Source organism: Martes martes, assembly GCF_963455335.1.
Source record: "Martes martes genome assembly, chromosome: 7".
NCBI classification, from domain to species: Eukaryota; Metazoa; Chordata; class Mammalia; order Carnivora; family Mustelidae; genus Martes; species Martes martes.
In genome coordinates this window covers 47763479-47778786 of record NC_137894.1, presented here as the reverse complement: position 1 = coordinate 47778786, position 15308 = coordinate 47763479, and the positions used below count along the sequence as shown (strand labels likewise).

The following is a 15308-nucleotide window of genomic DNA, read 5'->3' as shown; positions in this document are numbered from 1 at the left end:
GATTTTTGTTAAATGCTTCTTCTACATCTACTGAAATGACCATGAGATTTTGTTTTCTATTCTACTAATATGGTGTATTATGTTGACCAATTTTCACTTGGCCAAACTTGGATTTCTGGGATAAATCCCACTTGATCAATATGTGTAATTTTATATGCTGCTCGATTCAGTTTGCTGGTATTTTCTTGAGCATTTTTGAATCTATACTGATAAGAGAAACTGGTCCATAGTTTTCTTGTGAAGTCTGTTTGGCTTTGGTATTGGGATATTACTGGCCTCCTAGAAGAAGTTAGGAAGTATTCCCTTCTCTTCTCTTTTTTGGAAGAGTTTAAGAAGGATTGGTGTTAAATCTTCTTTAAACATTTGGCACAATGTTTCCACCCGTGAAATCATATGGTCCTGGGCTTCCCTGTGTGGGAAATTCTAAAAAATTGTATTTACTTGTTATCAGTCTACTCAGATTCTGTATTTCGTCCTGAGTCAGTACTGGTAGTTTGTGTTTTCCTAGGGATTTGTCCACATCATCCAGGTTATTCAATTTGCTGGCATATGATTCATGTCATTTTCTTATACTCCTTTCTAATTCTGTAAGGTTGGCAGTAAGGAGCCTGCTTTCATTCCTGATTTCAGACATTTGAGTCTTCTCTCTCTATTTGGCCAGTCTAGCTAAAGGTTTGTCAATTTTGCTGATCTTTTCAAAGTACCTACTTTTGGTTTCATTGACTTTCTCTCTTGTTTTTCTATTCTCTGTTCTGTTTATTTCCACTCTAATTTTATTATTTCCTTCCTTCTGCCTGCTTTCAATATGGTTTGCTCTTCTTCTTCTAGTTTCTTCCAGTAGGTCAGGTGTTCGATTTGAGATCTTCCTTCCTTTTCAATGCAGGCATTTATACCTAAAAATTTCCCCCTGAACATTGCTTTTGGTGCATCCCATGAGTTCTGGTATGCTGTGATTTCATTTTTGCTAAATGTATTGCTAAATCTCAAAGTATTTGCTAACTTCCCTTGGGATTTATTCTTTGTCTCATTGGTTATATATATGCTGGCAGTGTACTGTTTCCATATATTTGTATTTTCCTTCTGTTTTTTCCCTCCTGAGCCCGTTGGCTCCTCAGTCAGCTGTCCATTTAATATCTGTACTCTGTCTATGCCACTGTCCTCTATCAAAACCCTGCTCTGCATTCACCTTTCTTTAGAAAGCCTTCCTGGAGTAAGCAGAAGAGATAAACTCTCCAGCAGACCCACCCAGATGTTCCACATAGAGTGCTGTGCCATGACATTCCTAAGGCCAAATCCTTTTTCCTTTCTATTCACAGCAGGGAAGAACCGTCAGTGTATCTCAGAATTATTGAGTTAGCACCTTCAACAATCAAGCCTGTTGTCTGTGTACACACCTGGCCCAATCATAGCTCATTACTAACCACTAAAAGTTTGTGCTTCTATTTCAGAATATAAATTTTGGGAATTTCACAAATCTTATTTTTTTAAAAAAATTTTTAATTTTTAATTTTTAAAAAATTTTTTACTTGAGTACAGTTGACACACAATGTTACATTAGTTTCAGGTGTACAACACAGTGATTTGACAACTCTATACATTATGCTATGCGTGCCACAGGTGTAGCTACCATCTGTCACCATACGGTGCTATCAGTATCACTGAATATATTCCCTATGCTATAGCTTTCATCCCTATGACTTATTCATTCCATAACTGGAGGCCTGTACCTTCCACTGCTCTTCACCCATTTTGCTCCCCCTCCCCTGCCTCAATCTCTGGCAACCACCAGCGTGTTCTCTGTATTGATGAGTCTGTTTCCACTTTTATTTGTTATTTTAGAGTCCACATATAAGTGAAATCATATAGTATTTGTCTTTTACTGTCTGACTTATTTCACTTAGTATGATACCCTCTAGGTCCATCCATGTTGTCACAAACGGCAAGATCTTATTTTTTTTTATGGCTGAGTAACATTCTGCTGTGTGTGTGCATGTGTGTGTATGTGTGGGTATATACACACACACACACCTCTTTATCTATTAATCTATCAATGGACACTTGGATTCTTTGATAACTTGGCTATAATAAATAATGCTGCAATGAACACAGGTGTGCACACACCTTTTCAAGTTAGTGTTTTTGTCCTCTTTGGCTAAATATGCAGTAATGGGATTACTGGATCATAGGGTAGCTCTATTTTTAACTTTTTGAAGAACCCTCCATGCTGCTTTCCACAATGGCTTTGCCAGCTTATATTCTCACTAACAGTGCATGAGGGTTCCCTCTTCTCGACATCCTCACCAGTACTTGTTATTTCTTGTCTTCTTGATTCTAGCTATTCTGACAGGTAAGGAAATAGCTCATTGTGGTTTTGATTTGCATTTCCCTGATGATTAGTGATGTTGAGAATCGTTTCATGTGTCTGTTGGCCTTGTAGTTCTAAGAAATCAACACTTTCATTTGGAAGATATTTCCGATCAGGTATAAGCATGACTTAAAAAGAATTCACTTTTAACTAGTAAAGTGAATAAACAGAAGTCTAAATCAGGGATTTGCTAATTGTCTTGCTGTGCACCTACAGATGTTAGATAGGAATTTATTTTTAGCCATAATATGTTTGAAATGTATATACTGAGATTAATAATCCACTTTTCTGGTTGTCATATTTCAGACAATCTGAGTATTCTGAAACACATCTGTGAACTTAAAAACGATTCACAAGAAGGATTCAAACCATTCTGCCTGACATTTACCTTTTTTCTTTTCCTGACTTGGGAAGCTCCTAGTCATCCTTTAAGACCTAGCTTAAATGCCACCTATCCTGAGGGGCCTCTCCTAATCAGCCCGGTCCCTGGGTTCTATAGACACACTCTACTCTGAACCATACTATTCATTTCTGTGTCCGTATCTTTTCCAAGGCTGTGAATGACTTAGAGGCAGGCTCAAGGGTGAGGACCTCACTTCCATCATTGCAATTCCTAGCACCTTAATCCACTGATGGCCCCTACTAGTTGACCCCAGCCAGCCTGGGATTTGGTGACCCAGAAATCATTGCTGTATCCCTACCTGCCACACCAATGTGGCCAATCCTTTGTTGCCAGCCAAGCCAGAACCGTATGCACTGGAGAGACTGTTAAATGGCAATGCAGCTTCCTGAGTCCCAGCACATGGTATTGGCTCAGGATGGGAGACAGCGCTTCAGCCTTTCTACTTTCACTTACACACCTAGTCTGCAGTTGGCTTGGGTACCTTGCCTAGAAGCTCAGTTTCTCTCAAGGCTTGGAGGCTGTCCTCACCATGGTCTGCTCAACTTGGGCTATCAAATAGTGGGAACTTTTGGTAACTATCTGCCAAATGAATGCACACAAGCCCACCGATTTTACTTCATTAAAGAGAGGCAAGTCTCTGTCTGTCTTCTCAGATGAGCTTTGACTTTACACATACCATTTGGGTTTCTGATTTCATTTGGTACCTGCTAGCTTTACTAGGGTCACTGTCAGGAGAGCAAAGACTGAAGACAGATGATTAGATCACTGGGCCAGCAGGCAGTCACTGTCAAGGACAAAGAGTGACCAAAGAAACCAAAGACAATCACAAGAGAGAACCCAGGAAAGCACCAAGCAGAGCCATGTAAGGGTAGTTAGCCTTGGGACAAATGGCTTTATACATGTCAAGGGGCTCAAGCATATCTTTGAGTGCCAAGGTCAAACACAGGCAAAGGGTTGGTAAAATTCAGGTAAGCCCCACATGGTTTCACAGTCCTAGAGGTTATCGATACATCAAAGTTTAGTTCACTATCATGTTAGCTCACTACCAAGTTTAGTTCACATCAAAGTGTAGTTCACAGTCACTAACAAGGACCTGAGTCATCACATGATACTCATTGCACACTGTCAACAGGCTGCCAAGAGCAGATACGTTTTGGAAACACTTCTTTCCTAAAATGAAAATCTCACTGATGTCAGAGTTTCAAGTGGTAAATCTAGATCACAGGGGCCGTCTTATTCCCCAAAGATATCAGAAGGCTACAGCATCATGCCGTACATAGACACTTGCCTCTTAATAACTAATCAGGGACTTCAAATCACAGGTACTCAGGGCCTAGAGAGGGCCAGAGTATATAGCAATGTTAAAATAAGAAGTTCTTTTGAGAGAAGCAAGTCTGAGGCATTGACAGTACCATTAAGAGATCACCCATATCCTGCACTAGCCAGCTCCAAGCCAGATGAACTCTGCCTATGGAAATTGAAATGGATTGCCCGGATTTCTGATTGGAGCTTGATTCTCTTATTACCTTGACTATTCCTTTCAGTTCCTGATCTGCAGTCCAAATTTCATGTTCATGATTCTTACTTGTGTTTAACTTCTGGTGTCTTCTGATTGGACATCTGGTAGCTAGCTCTGGCTTTGTTTCATGAGTCTACTTCCTGACTCCCACCCTTCACCTCTAGCCCACCTGGCCTTGTTTTATTACTTCCTCACTGTTTACCAGGCCATGCAAGAGGTCCACATAATAATGAAGTATGTTACCCTGGGTTTTACTTAGCTATTTTGTACATGACTCTGAATATATCTGTCTTGTTTGAACTAGGCTCCCTTTGGGGTGGTACTTTTTCATCTGACTTTTCTCTAACAGAAACAGTACACACTATCACAGGACACACATTTCAAGATGGGACATATTCCACACCCAAGGAGTAACATGGCTCAAATCCTAGCTGGTTATATTCGTGTAGGAAAAGAAGCCCTACAATCAGGTACAAATGAAGATAGATGACTCATAGCCCTCTGGGATCTAAAAGGGCAGATTATCCCTGAAAGACATTACAGAAGAGGTTCTCAAACCTGAATGTGTAGAGAGGTACCTGGGAAGCTGGTAAAATGTAGATTCCTGGCCTTCATCCCTAGAAAGTCTAATTCAGTGATCTGGGTCCAAGAATCTGATGCAATTAGTTCTGAGACCACCCTTTGCAAAACACTGTACCACAGCAAGGAGAAGCCTGACAAATATGGGACAGACAAGCACAGTAATTAACATCCCCCTCCCCATCCTTTCTTTCTTAGAAGCCCTTATGCCCTTTACAGAAGGCAAGTCATCTGGTCAATTGTTTCCTAATACTCATCACTGAACAGCAGTTCAGTTCCAAGATCAATTTATGTTTGTTTTAGCAAATGCAATGTGCATTTCCCAAGTTTCCATAAAGAAGATATTTTAATATGTCTTTTGGATACGTGGGAAGTGGTGTCTAAGTGATATTTTTCTCTCAACCGACGAAGAAATGCTATAAAGAAAAACATACTGTTGAAGTTACACACTCTTGTCCTCCCCACACACCTCCCCGCCTTAGAACATCTCCTTGGGATAATTTCAAAAGTCTCAGTATATTGCCCAAATCAAGCAAGTAAAAGATTTTCAATTTAACAGTAATCACTGCTGCTTTAAATAAGGAATGAAAATATCTATTTGATTCAGAAGAACTTGAAATTAGCTCCCCGGTAATATGTGTAGTGCTGGTGAGGAGTATCTATACTTGAAAGCTCTGATAACTTAGGAGCCTGGCAGAACAGGAACAGGAGAGTCCAGAAAACTCAGCAGGCTGTGCATTTGACCGGGTAGGCCTAGTTTCCCTGGGCCTGGCCCTAAGCAACCCTGGAGGGGGACCTCAGGAAAATCAGTTTAATTGGGAGGGTTCTGATGGGGATGGGATGCTTTTGGAATCTAAGATGACAGAAGATATTGATGAGCTATTAGATCCAGGGGGCCTGTCTGATATTTGAGATAATGGGACCTCCATTTGTTTCAGGACGATGCCTTCATTTTTGTACTAACATGGTTTATGGCTTGCAGGGGATATATGGACTGACGGATGCAACCATTAAGGATGTTAGAGCCCCATTCTTACTATTATTGTGATATTTGTGTGCGCTTGTTTTTTTCCTAGGAGGATCTTTATTTTTTCTCCCAAATCTCATAACTGGTTATACAGATGTTTAATTGAGAGGAATAATTATGAATTACGATTTGTTTTTTTCTTTCAAACTTTCCTATCTGAATCATTTATCGCCTTCATTACAAGTGTTTTAAATATTGTAAAGTTAAAGTTTAAAAAATAAACATTGCTGGTAGGCAAGCCCAAGCCCAGAAAAAGTCAGCTTTTAAAAAAACATTATTGGTTCTTCATTGAGAGCTTCATACACTGGAAGCCTTGTGTTCTGCTAATTTACAGAAAAACAGACTTCAAATTCAGAACAAGGAGTCGAAAGAGTAGACTGAGAAAGAGACGCAGGGAGCTTAATTCCAAGAAGGCAAAGGACCACGGAGCTCAATGGATGGGAATATCAGAGGTAGGGTGACTTAAAATGTGAGGATTCTCGTTAAAAGTACAAGAAGTTAGGAATGTATTCTAGGGAAAAACGACTAATTAGGAAATTAAAGCTGAACTGTTGACCTAGAGTTTTGGAACATTTTTATCACCCTGCTATGCTTTGGGTAAATAAAGCAAGGAAGACAAATTTTATCCAGCTTATGTCTGCTGTTCAACTCTCACCCTTGACTACTGGAATGACTTTAAATATCTGCTCTGGAAAAAAAAAAAAGATACCACTTTAATTTCCGGCTCCATCCCCATCTGGCTAGGGAGACGTTGAATTAATATTATCCTGTTTTGTCTTTAGGGCTTCCAATACCCCTGAGGACCAGCCCGTGGGACAGTCTGTTTGGGCAGGGATTCTGGGCCAGAATCCGAAGAGTGGGATTCAGGACAAGGCCAGTCCACGTAACACAGCCCAGAGCCATACAACACAACTTGCTCCGAGGATGTCGGGCACTGTGCTTCATTAGGAAACAAAATATAAGCTTTCCACACCATTAGGAATGACTTTAGGAGTGAAAGCACATAAGACGATGCCTCACCTCATCAACAATGCACTGCAGAAGCTGGAGAGGCTGTAACGGGAAAGAAGAAAGGAAAAAGTATTAGCCTCGATGCAATATCTTTACAGTGGAGTGGAAAGAAAAAATCATTAATGCAATAAAATATAGCAAGATTAATCAACAACAGCAAACTCTTATAAAAACATTGATGCTCAGGATGTTCTATTATTTCTAATGGTACCTAATCTAATACAGGCAGTTAAAGGTTTGCATTTCCTTCAAAATGCAATTTGCTAAGTTTAAAACAAGGCATTCAAGCATGCAAAGGAAGCAGCCATCAGGAAAAAGAAAAGTGAATTTTTTTCTGAACTCATAAAGCTTACCATTAAAGATCCCTGGTTTTTCTGAATCTGAAAAAAGGCAATATGTAATTAGCATGTCATAATCAAAATGACTCACTTGGACACATTATGATCACTGAGAGAAAATTATTGCATTGCTGGTGGCAATTTGTGGGCATGTGTTAACACAATTTACATAATGAAAATACACAAATGTTAATAGCTCGCTTCTCATTTATAGGCGAAAGTCAGCAGAATGTTAATTTCACACAACACTTTTTAGTACCCTCCAGGTTGTATTAGAATAGGGAGAAAAACCATAATCCATTTCAAAAGGCTGTTTACGATTCAGATATAAATAATGTTTTATATTGCTAGATTGTGAACACTGGGCTTAATGTTGCAATCATTGCTAATGTTATGAAGCTCACTCTTTTTAAATTAAAAACCGATTTATTTAAAATTGAAATTAAATCATAGTCAGAAATTAGAATTTTGGATTCCTGCCAGTGTCTGCTCACAATCCCCTATTTTGTGAAGAAAACTTTAATTATGTGGTTGAAGTATTTGTCTTTAACTCCAGAGTGGGGTGAAGATTCCACCTTTTCCGAAGTTCCTTTAGCCCATTTCCTGGGAAGCAATGCTCTCTGGGAAAATCAAATTCATACAAGTTTTACCCTGTTTCTCAGGGAATAAAAAACAGAGACAAGCGAATGCCTATTCCTAATGAACATTGTGAAGGCAGGCTGCTCACACATCGAACACGGATAAGCCATATCTCTTAGGAAGTTACTAAAATGTGTCACCAAATTAATAACACATCCAGTTAGTAACCAAAGTACTAAACACTTCAAGCCCCCCACCCCCCACCCCCGCCACAAATTACTGCAGATATCACAAACTCGTGAAAATGGAGTCCCAGGTACTAAATTTCCTAAAAAGGAAAATTTGAGAAACCAAGTACAGTATTGACAGGTCAGTTGTTTGCTGAGATAACGGCCCCAACCAGCTAGTAAAATATAGGGAATGTGCTAATTGGACAGTTGATCAATGAAGTATGCAGTTTAGGGATGCCAACACCTGTGTAGTTGAAAATCCATATACAACTTTTGACTCCCCAGAGACTAACAGCCTCCCACTGACCACAAGTGTTACCGATACCATAAACGATCAAGTAACACATATTTTACATGGTATATGTAGTACACGCTGTATTCTTAGAATAATCTATAGAAAAAAGAGCACTATTAAGAAAATCGTAAGAGAAAATACATTTATAGTTATGCACTGTATTTATCCCCCAAATCTGCATATAAGTAGACCCATGCAGTTCAAACCCATGTTGTTCAGGAGTCAACTGTATTTTTTAAATTAAAAAAATTTTTAAAAATTATTCCACGGGGCCCCTGGTTGGCTCAGCCCGTTGGGCATCTGGCTTTGGCTCAGGTCATGGTCTTGGGGTCCTGGCATCCAGTCCTGCGTCAGGCTCTGCGCTCAATGGGGAGTCCGGTTCTCCCTCTCCCTCTTGTGCTCACTCCCTCTCACAAATAAATAAATGAAATCTTAAAAAAAAAAAAAAGAAATAAAATAAGAAAATAAAAAGTTCTTCCATGTATATTTGATCTGCACAACCACCCTGAGGTTGGCAGGGATGATCATTTCTTTCTTTTTTTTTTTTAAGATTTTATTTATTTATTTGTTTATTTCAGAGAGAGGAGCAGAGGGGAGGGAGAGGGAAAGGGAGAGCAATCTCAAGCAGACTCCTCATTGAGAAAGGAGCCGTAAGCACGGGGCTCAATCTCACTGCCCTGAGATCAGGACCTGAGCCAAAATGAGTTGGTCGCTTAACCGAATAAACCACCCAGGTGCCCCAGGGATGATCACTTCTATCTTCTGCTGGGAAGACTGGCCTCTTGGAGGTTGGGGCACGCCCAAGGCCTCAGGGACAGTGATGCCAGGGCTTCTCCTATGCTCCTTTCTTTCCAGCGTCTGTATAGTATCTGTCGACAATCACAGCATTATTTAAAAACAACTGGATTTATGGGGCGCCTGGGTGGCTCAGTGGGTTGAGCCTCTGCCTTCGGCTCGGGTCATGATCTCAGGGTCCTGGGATCAAGTCCCGCATTGGGCTCTCTGCTTGGCGGGGAGCCTGCTTCCTCTTCTCTCTCTCTCTCTGCCTGCCTCTGCCTACTTGTGATCTCTGTCAAATAAATAAATAAAATCTTAAAAAAAATTTTTAAAAACCTGGATTTGTATGTATTTATACTTGGTGTGGTAAAGTTGATAAATCATCAGTTTTTGGCGAGTTCCTCTGAACTAGACTGCAAGCTTCCCAAGGGCAGAAACTATGTTTTTCCTTTTTTTTCTTTTCTTTCTTTCTTTCTTTCTTTTTTTTTTTTTTGCCTCCATATGGCTTATCAGCAGACCCTTCACCTAGGGCTTGAGTGTTGTTGTTTTTTTTTTTAATTTTTTTTTTTAAGATTTTATTTATTTATTTGACAGAGAGAGATCACAAGTAGGCAGAGAGGCAGGCAGAGAGAGTGAGAGGGAAGCAGGCTCCCTGCCGAGCAGAGAGCCCAATGCGGGACTTGATCCCAGAACCCCGAGATCATGACCCGAGCCGAAGGCAGTGGCTTAAACCACTGAGCCACCCAGGCGCCCCTAGTGCTTGAGTGTTTTAAAAAGCACTTTCCCCTGTATTATCCCAACTGAACATGGGGCCTACTCATCCCTGCTCTCCCTGGCCACCACTCCCTGAAACCACTGTACCACGATGACTGGCGGTTCTTGGCTGCTGACTTGGCTTCTTCTTGAATAGTTCCCACTTAATGCTATGCTGAATTACTGCTCCTTCTTCTAGTCCATGAGTACTTTCTACATAATGCTCTCATGGTAAAGATCTACTTTAAAAAGGAAGATGGGTTAACTACCACCCCAGCGTGGTTAAGGACTTTGGTAACAAGCCACATCACCTTTCAGAAATCTTGAAAGGCCCAGGTCACTTCTCCTACGATAGGGGATCTCTTTGGTGTTTGATTTTATTTTTTCCAGGTACACACGGGTACTCTTCCCCCACCCCTCCATTCTTCACAAGATCGATCTACTTCAACAGGGGAGGTACTTGTAACAAACAAAGAATCAGAAATCCATTTTTGGCAAAGAGACTGTTTTTCACAAATTTCCAACGGTCAGGGGGATTACAACATTCTCTGAGGAAAACCATGCAGTAAACATTCTAAGTGAGATGTTTCGAAATAAATTCAGGAATAAATGGTACAATATCGTTCCCAGCAACACATAAGTTGTCTGAAATGAGTTCAGGGCAAAACACTTCCTCATGAACTAAGCTCTCAGAGTCTCCACTTTGCCCTGTTCTGTGGGTTAAAGAAGCCTTGGTTTAAGACAACTTAAAATTTTACTATTTTAATGCTTTTTCTTTACTATGAGAAAGAGAGCAACGGCAATACCAAAGTCTTTTTTATGATCTTATAACTATACTGTTTTTCTCAGGTTCTTAAAGAGAGATGTTGTTACCAGGTTTTATTACACGGCTTTGATAGCTACATATTATATGAAATCATCTTCATAAATTTTGTATTAAGGTAGCAGTGCTAGTACCTGAAATTGATTCAAAATGCTCAAGATACTCAATTACTTTTTAACACTGTTACACAATGCGGTGACTTATATCTTCTATTTCACAAGAACTTGGTGATGCAACATCATTGTAATTGATTCATTTTCTCAATTAAATAAAGCTACTGTGCTTTTCTTTATATGAATGTCACACAGACCATACAGTTAGATATATTCTTTCCTCTCTCCCTCTCAGATATATTGCCTTAAAGGTTATATTCTGTTCCTCTGTTTAATTCCACCAGAAAATTTAAGGCCACAGTTGTATTTTTCAAATTCTGAACTGCCACGGACACGACTGTATTTATATTAGGCATATTTTTCACTGGTAAACTCTTTGTTGTTTACCTTTTTCAAGATCACACCGCTGTACGGGCGCAGCACCCATAAAGCAGACCACAACGAAGTCGACCTCTAGTCACTGCCTCTGCTTTGGCACACAGTTCATGGAAGAGGGAAGCCCTGCGTTTTATAGCACATTACAAGTGGTGCTAAGGGTACTCGACATAAAATGTTAGCTCTGTGAATGCCTCTCTTTATTCTAGGTCTGCCTTCCAAATGCTTTGCTGCGAGAGTGGAGTTCAGAGGAACAGAGTAATATTGTTAGGGTTGATGAACTGCCTGTACCCTACAACATATGAAATGCCGTTTATAACTAACTCGTCCAAGTCCAGAGTCCTGCCTGCCCGCTTTGCTGGTGTTGAGTTTCCTATGTGTAACTAGTACTCTGGGACAATGAACAGAACAATCATTGCTCCAGTCATTACACTTTGTTAATCAGTCTCCAGAACCAGTAGCGTTTGGTAAACTAATTAGATGAATCCCTTCCCTCTTCTGGGCATAGCCTTGCTTTTTTTTTTTCTTCTTTAGCTATAAGACTTTAAGTCACACTAAGCAGGGATAGCTAAGCCTCAGTCTGACATAAGACAGATCCTTGTGTTTTTAAACAGGGAGGACTGACTTCGTAACAGGCAGGTCTAGGTGCCAATTATGGGGTGTTCCTGCAGTAACACTTATCATTTTTTTTTTAAGATTTTATTTATTTATTTGACAGACAGAGATCACAAGTAGGCAGAGAGGCAGGCAGAGAGAGAGGGGGGAAGCACGCTCCCCGCAGAGCAGAGAGCCCAATGTGGGGCTCGATCCCAGGACCCCGGAATCATGACCTGAGCCGAAGGCAGAGGCTTTAACCCACTGAGCCACCCAGGCACCCAGTAACACTTATCATTTATTTCCTTGCAAGGACCACATGTAGTTGGCAATTTCAAAAGCTCCTGTGACACAACAAATGACTTTGGGAGTTGATCCTAGAGTGGAAAGTGCCAATGCAAAAGTTTGCTTATGGGGTCTCAACTTTGTAGTCCATGACTCTGTGGGAGAAACAGCGACTCTGGGAGCCGAACGTCCCCTTCCCATCTCTGCAGAGGCGCTTTCTACACCCAGAGGGAAAGCTGACTTCACCACCAGCCCTTTGACATTATGTGCAGAAGCACAATCAGAAAACGAAAATGATCCACCTATGTAACTTCAAGAAGACACCGGCTAGGAGCTTTCATTTTCTCTTTTACTCTCTAAAATTATGGCTTGCCCTGCAGCCCTTGTCGGAGAGATTTATGTGTGACTGAGGTCAGATCTTCCAATATCAGTTGACAAATTTTCTCTTTACATATTTACTGCTTTTCAGGCTTGTGTTATTTTCTCTTAAGCAGAAAAAGGAAATAGGAAATTAAATGATATGGGTGGCATTTGTAAAGGATACCGGGGGTGCGTGTGTGCGTGGAGTGAACGGTGCCACACTCCAGCCTTCAATGTTTAACTCTATTCTTGTTCCCCACCTCATGTTTTAGCAACCGTAGCTATTCTGCAGACTATTTTTTCAAATCAGATGCATTAAGCTCAACCCTGCCTAATATAAACCAGGATTAGGGTAAATGGAGACTTATATTATAATGAAGAATAATGACCTAAAATTTTTTTTCTTAATGAAACTAGCTTCAGAGATGGTCTACTACCATCTACTCATTTTGCTATTAGGGAAACTGAGGTTAAGAGGGGTGCAGTGTCTAAGGTCATAGATACAGCCTGGCCTGGACCTGACTGCTGACTCAGGAGGCTGCCTGGTGTGGAGAAAATGCATAAATGGGAGTCAGAAAGACCCCTGGAATGCCAGTCAGACCCCCATGGCCTCAGCAGCTGGTAATGGCATTCAATCTAATTTTATCTGGCCCAGTGCTGGGTGCTAAAATTTAGGGACACACCACCTCCAATCTGTTACAGCTTGCAAAATCAAAGTGCTCAAATCTCAAAAAGGCTTCAACAAGAGAAAAGAAAAATTATTTCCACCTGACCACAAGCTAAACACACATTGCTTAGTACCACTAACTTACTGTAAGATTTCCTAAACAAAGGACTGTTTAAAAAAAAAAAGTAGAACAAAATGTACCCTCGTGAACCATAAATGGGAATTCTGATGAACTGATATTTTTAGATATTGAATACAGGATGAGACAAAATAAATGAATAATATATAATTACCAATAATATAAAGTGAACAAGTATAATTCACTCGTGCCATCATAGCTCTCCTGTTTATCAGCCTCTGTTGTTGTTCAAGTTTTTATCATGCCTGTAGTCTATTAGCATACCTTATACAGAACAAAACAGAAGCAAAAAAATAAGTCATGAAACTTAAACAATTAAGGACTTAAAATTTAAGTGGCAAGAAGATTTAGCAAGGAGCTACTCATGGCACCTTCTCCCTGCTGCCTTCGGGAATGACCAGTTTTTAAAAGCTAAAACCAGGGCGTCTGGGTGGCTCAGTGGGTTAAAGCCTCTGCCTTCCGCTCAGGTCATGATCCCAGGGTCCTAGGATTGAGCCTCCACATCGGGCTCTCTGCTCAGCTGGGAGCCTGCTTACTCCTCTCTCTGCCTGCTTTTCTGCCTGCTTGTGATCTCTGTCTGTCAAATTAATAAATAAAATCTTAAAAAAAAAAAAGCTAAAACTAGAATTTCACAAACATCTGGGTGGGACAGAAAGGCTCTAAGATGCCTAGAGGAGGGCTTAGCTCAGATGGGACCAGACCGAAAATCATCACAGCCATAAATTAGATCACTTGGCTCTTACCGCTTCCCGAGTATCAAGGACAATGCATTTTCACACAAAACACAGCAGCTGGAGCATCAAGGTACACTGTAACATTATTCATTTGCTGGGTCTGCCAGTCCGTGAGCAGGAAAGAAAGGACCCGACTGCCAGTCTACACTCTTTTATCCTTCGTGTATTTAAAATTGACACAGCTCATGTCCGACTCCACATAGGTGTACAGGAACCCTAGTAAATCATCCTCTGGGTGAATGTAAATTTTAATATTTAGACCTGAATTTTGTGAGAAAAGCAGGGGCTCAGAAACACAATTTAAAATGATCAATGTGAATTATAAAATTAACCCTAGGAGACGTCCATTAAGTACTTTCCTTTCAGATAAGGTTTAGAAGATTTTTCCTTTCAAAGAAGATACATTTGCTGCATCAAACTTTTCTCTTTTCTTTGTTCCAATAAAGGGTGGTCTTATTTCAGAATCTAGCTTGGAACATCAGTTATGTGTGTATGGGGGGGGGCGGCAGTGGGAGGAGATATGGTTTTTTTGAGAAAGGCCTGCTGACCATTCCATTCTTTATGGTCAAATAAATCTGCTATAGCAAAAGATTTTTAAGGTGTCAAAATGTCTCAAAGGGTTTTTTCTGGAGCTCTCATTTAGTCTGCATCTCTGTTAGCTTCAATCCCCCACATGCCATAGAATCCAGAATGATGTTAGAGGTCACCTGGTCTGACCCCTTGCTCCATGTGGAAATTCACTTTATGCTCTTCCTGACCGCGGGCATCCTGTCTTTGCTAGAAGACTTCCAGAGATGGGATTCCAATGATTCTATCCTGGGTGGCTTCAATTGTTAAAAGGTCCTTTCTGATTATGAGTTCAAATATGTCCTCCTGGGAGAAATGCCCATGGTCCAGCGCTATAGTGATGACGTCTAGTGATGGCAGTTCACATATTTGAAGATGGTTGTTTCTCCACCATGTTTTCTCTCCTGAGTGAACATCCTGTTTTCTTCCTGGTATCATTTGCTCTGACTGGTATGCCCTCTATTCTTCCCCCTTCTATTAATAATGATACTCTAATGACATCCCCCTGCCCCTAAATTGCCCATGTGCTCCCCCCCTCCCCCTCCCCCCAGCTACTTCATCACCAGCTTTATGGTGGGGCATCAGGCTTAAATGAGTCAGCATCATCCAAATCCCCTCGGCTTGGGGAGCTAAACTGACCCAGTCAAACTGAAGCCTAGGGCAGAGAGAGACCCAGTCTTCCTTCTCATTGGGGAGCACATCGCCCTGGAACTCTAAGAACCGGTCTTGGTCTGTGAAGGAAGAAGCCCACCAAGAGCAGAACCAAAAGTGACTT

At 40.8% G+C, this 15308-nt stretch overlaps 1 protein-coding gene across 9 annotated transcripts in view; it reads right to left on the bottom strand.

The window, feature by feature from the left end:
• MAP2K5 (mitogen-activated protein kinase kinase 5) overlaps positions 1 to 15308 on the bottom strand; it is a 258142-nt gene that overhangs the window by 58027 nt on the left and 184807 nt on the right. For 5 of the 9 annotated variants that reach the window (XM_080807862.1, XM_080807858.1, XM_080807861.1 and 2 more), the window contains 2 exons: positions 7258 to 7284; positions 6914 to 6946 (listed from right to left, as the gene is read on the bottom strand). In XM_080807862.1, the coding sequence (XP_080663988.1) occupies positions 6914 to 6946; positions 7258 to 7284 (60 nt within the window). The remainder of the gene's footprint in view (positions 1 to 6913; positions 6947 to 7257; positions 7285 to 15308) is intronic. The other 4 variants (XM_080807865.1, XM_080807864.1, XM_080807860.1 and 1 more) reach the window with 1 other exon arrangement.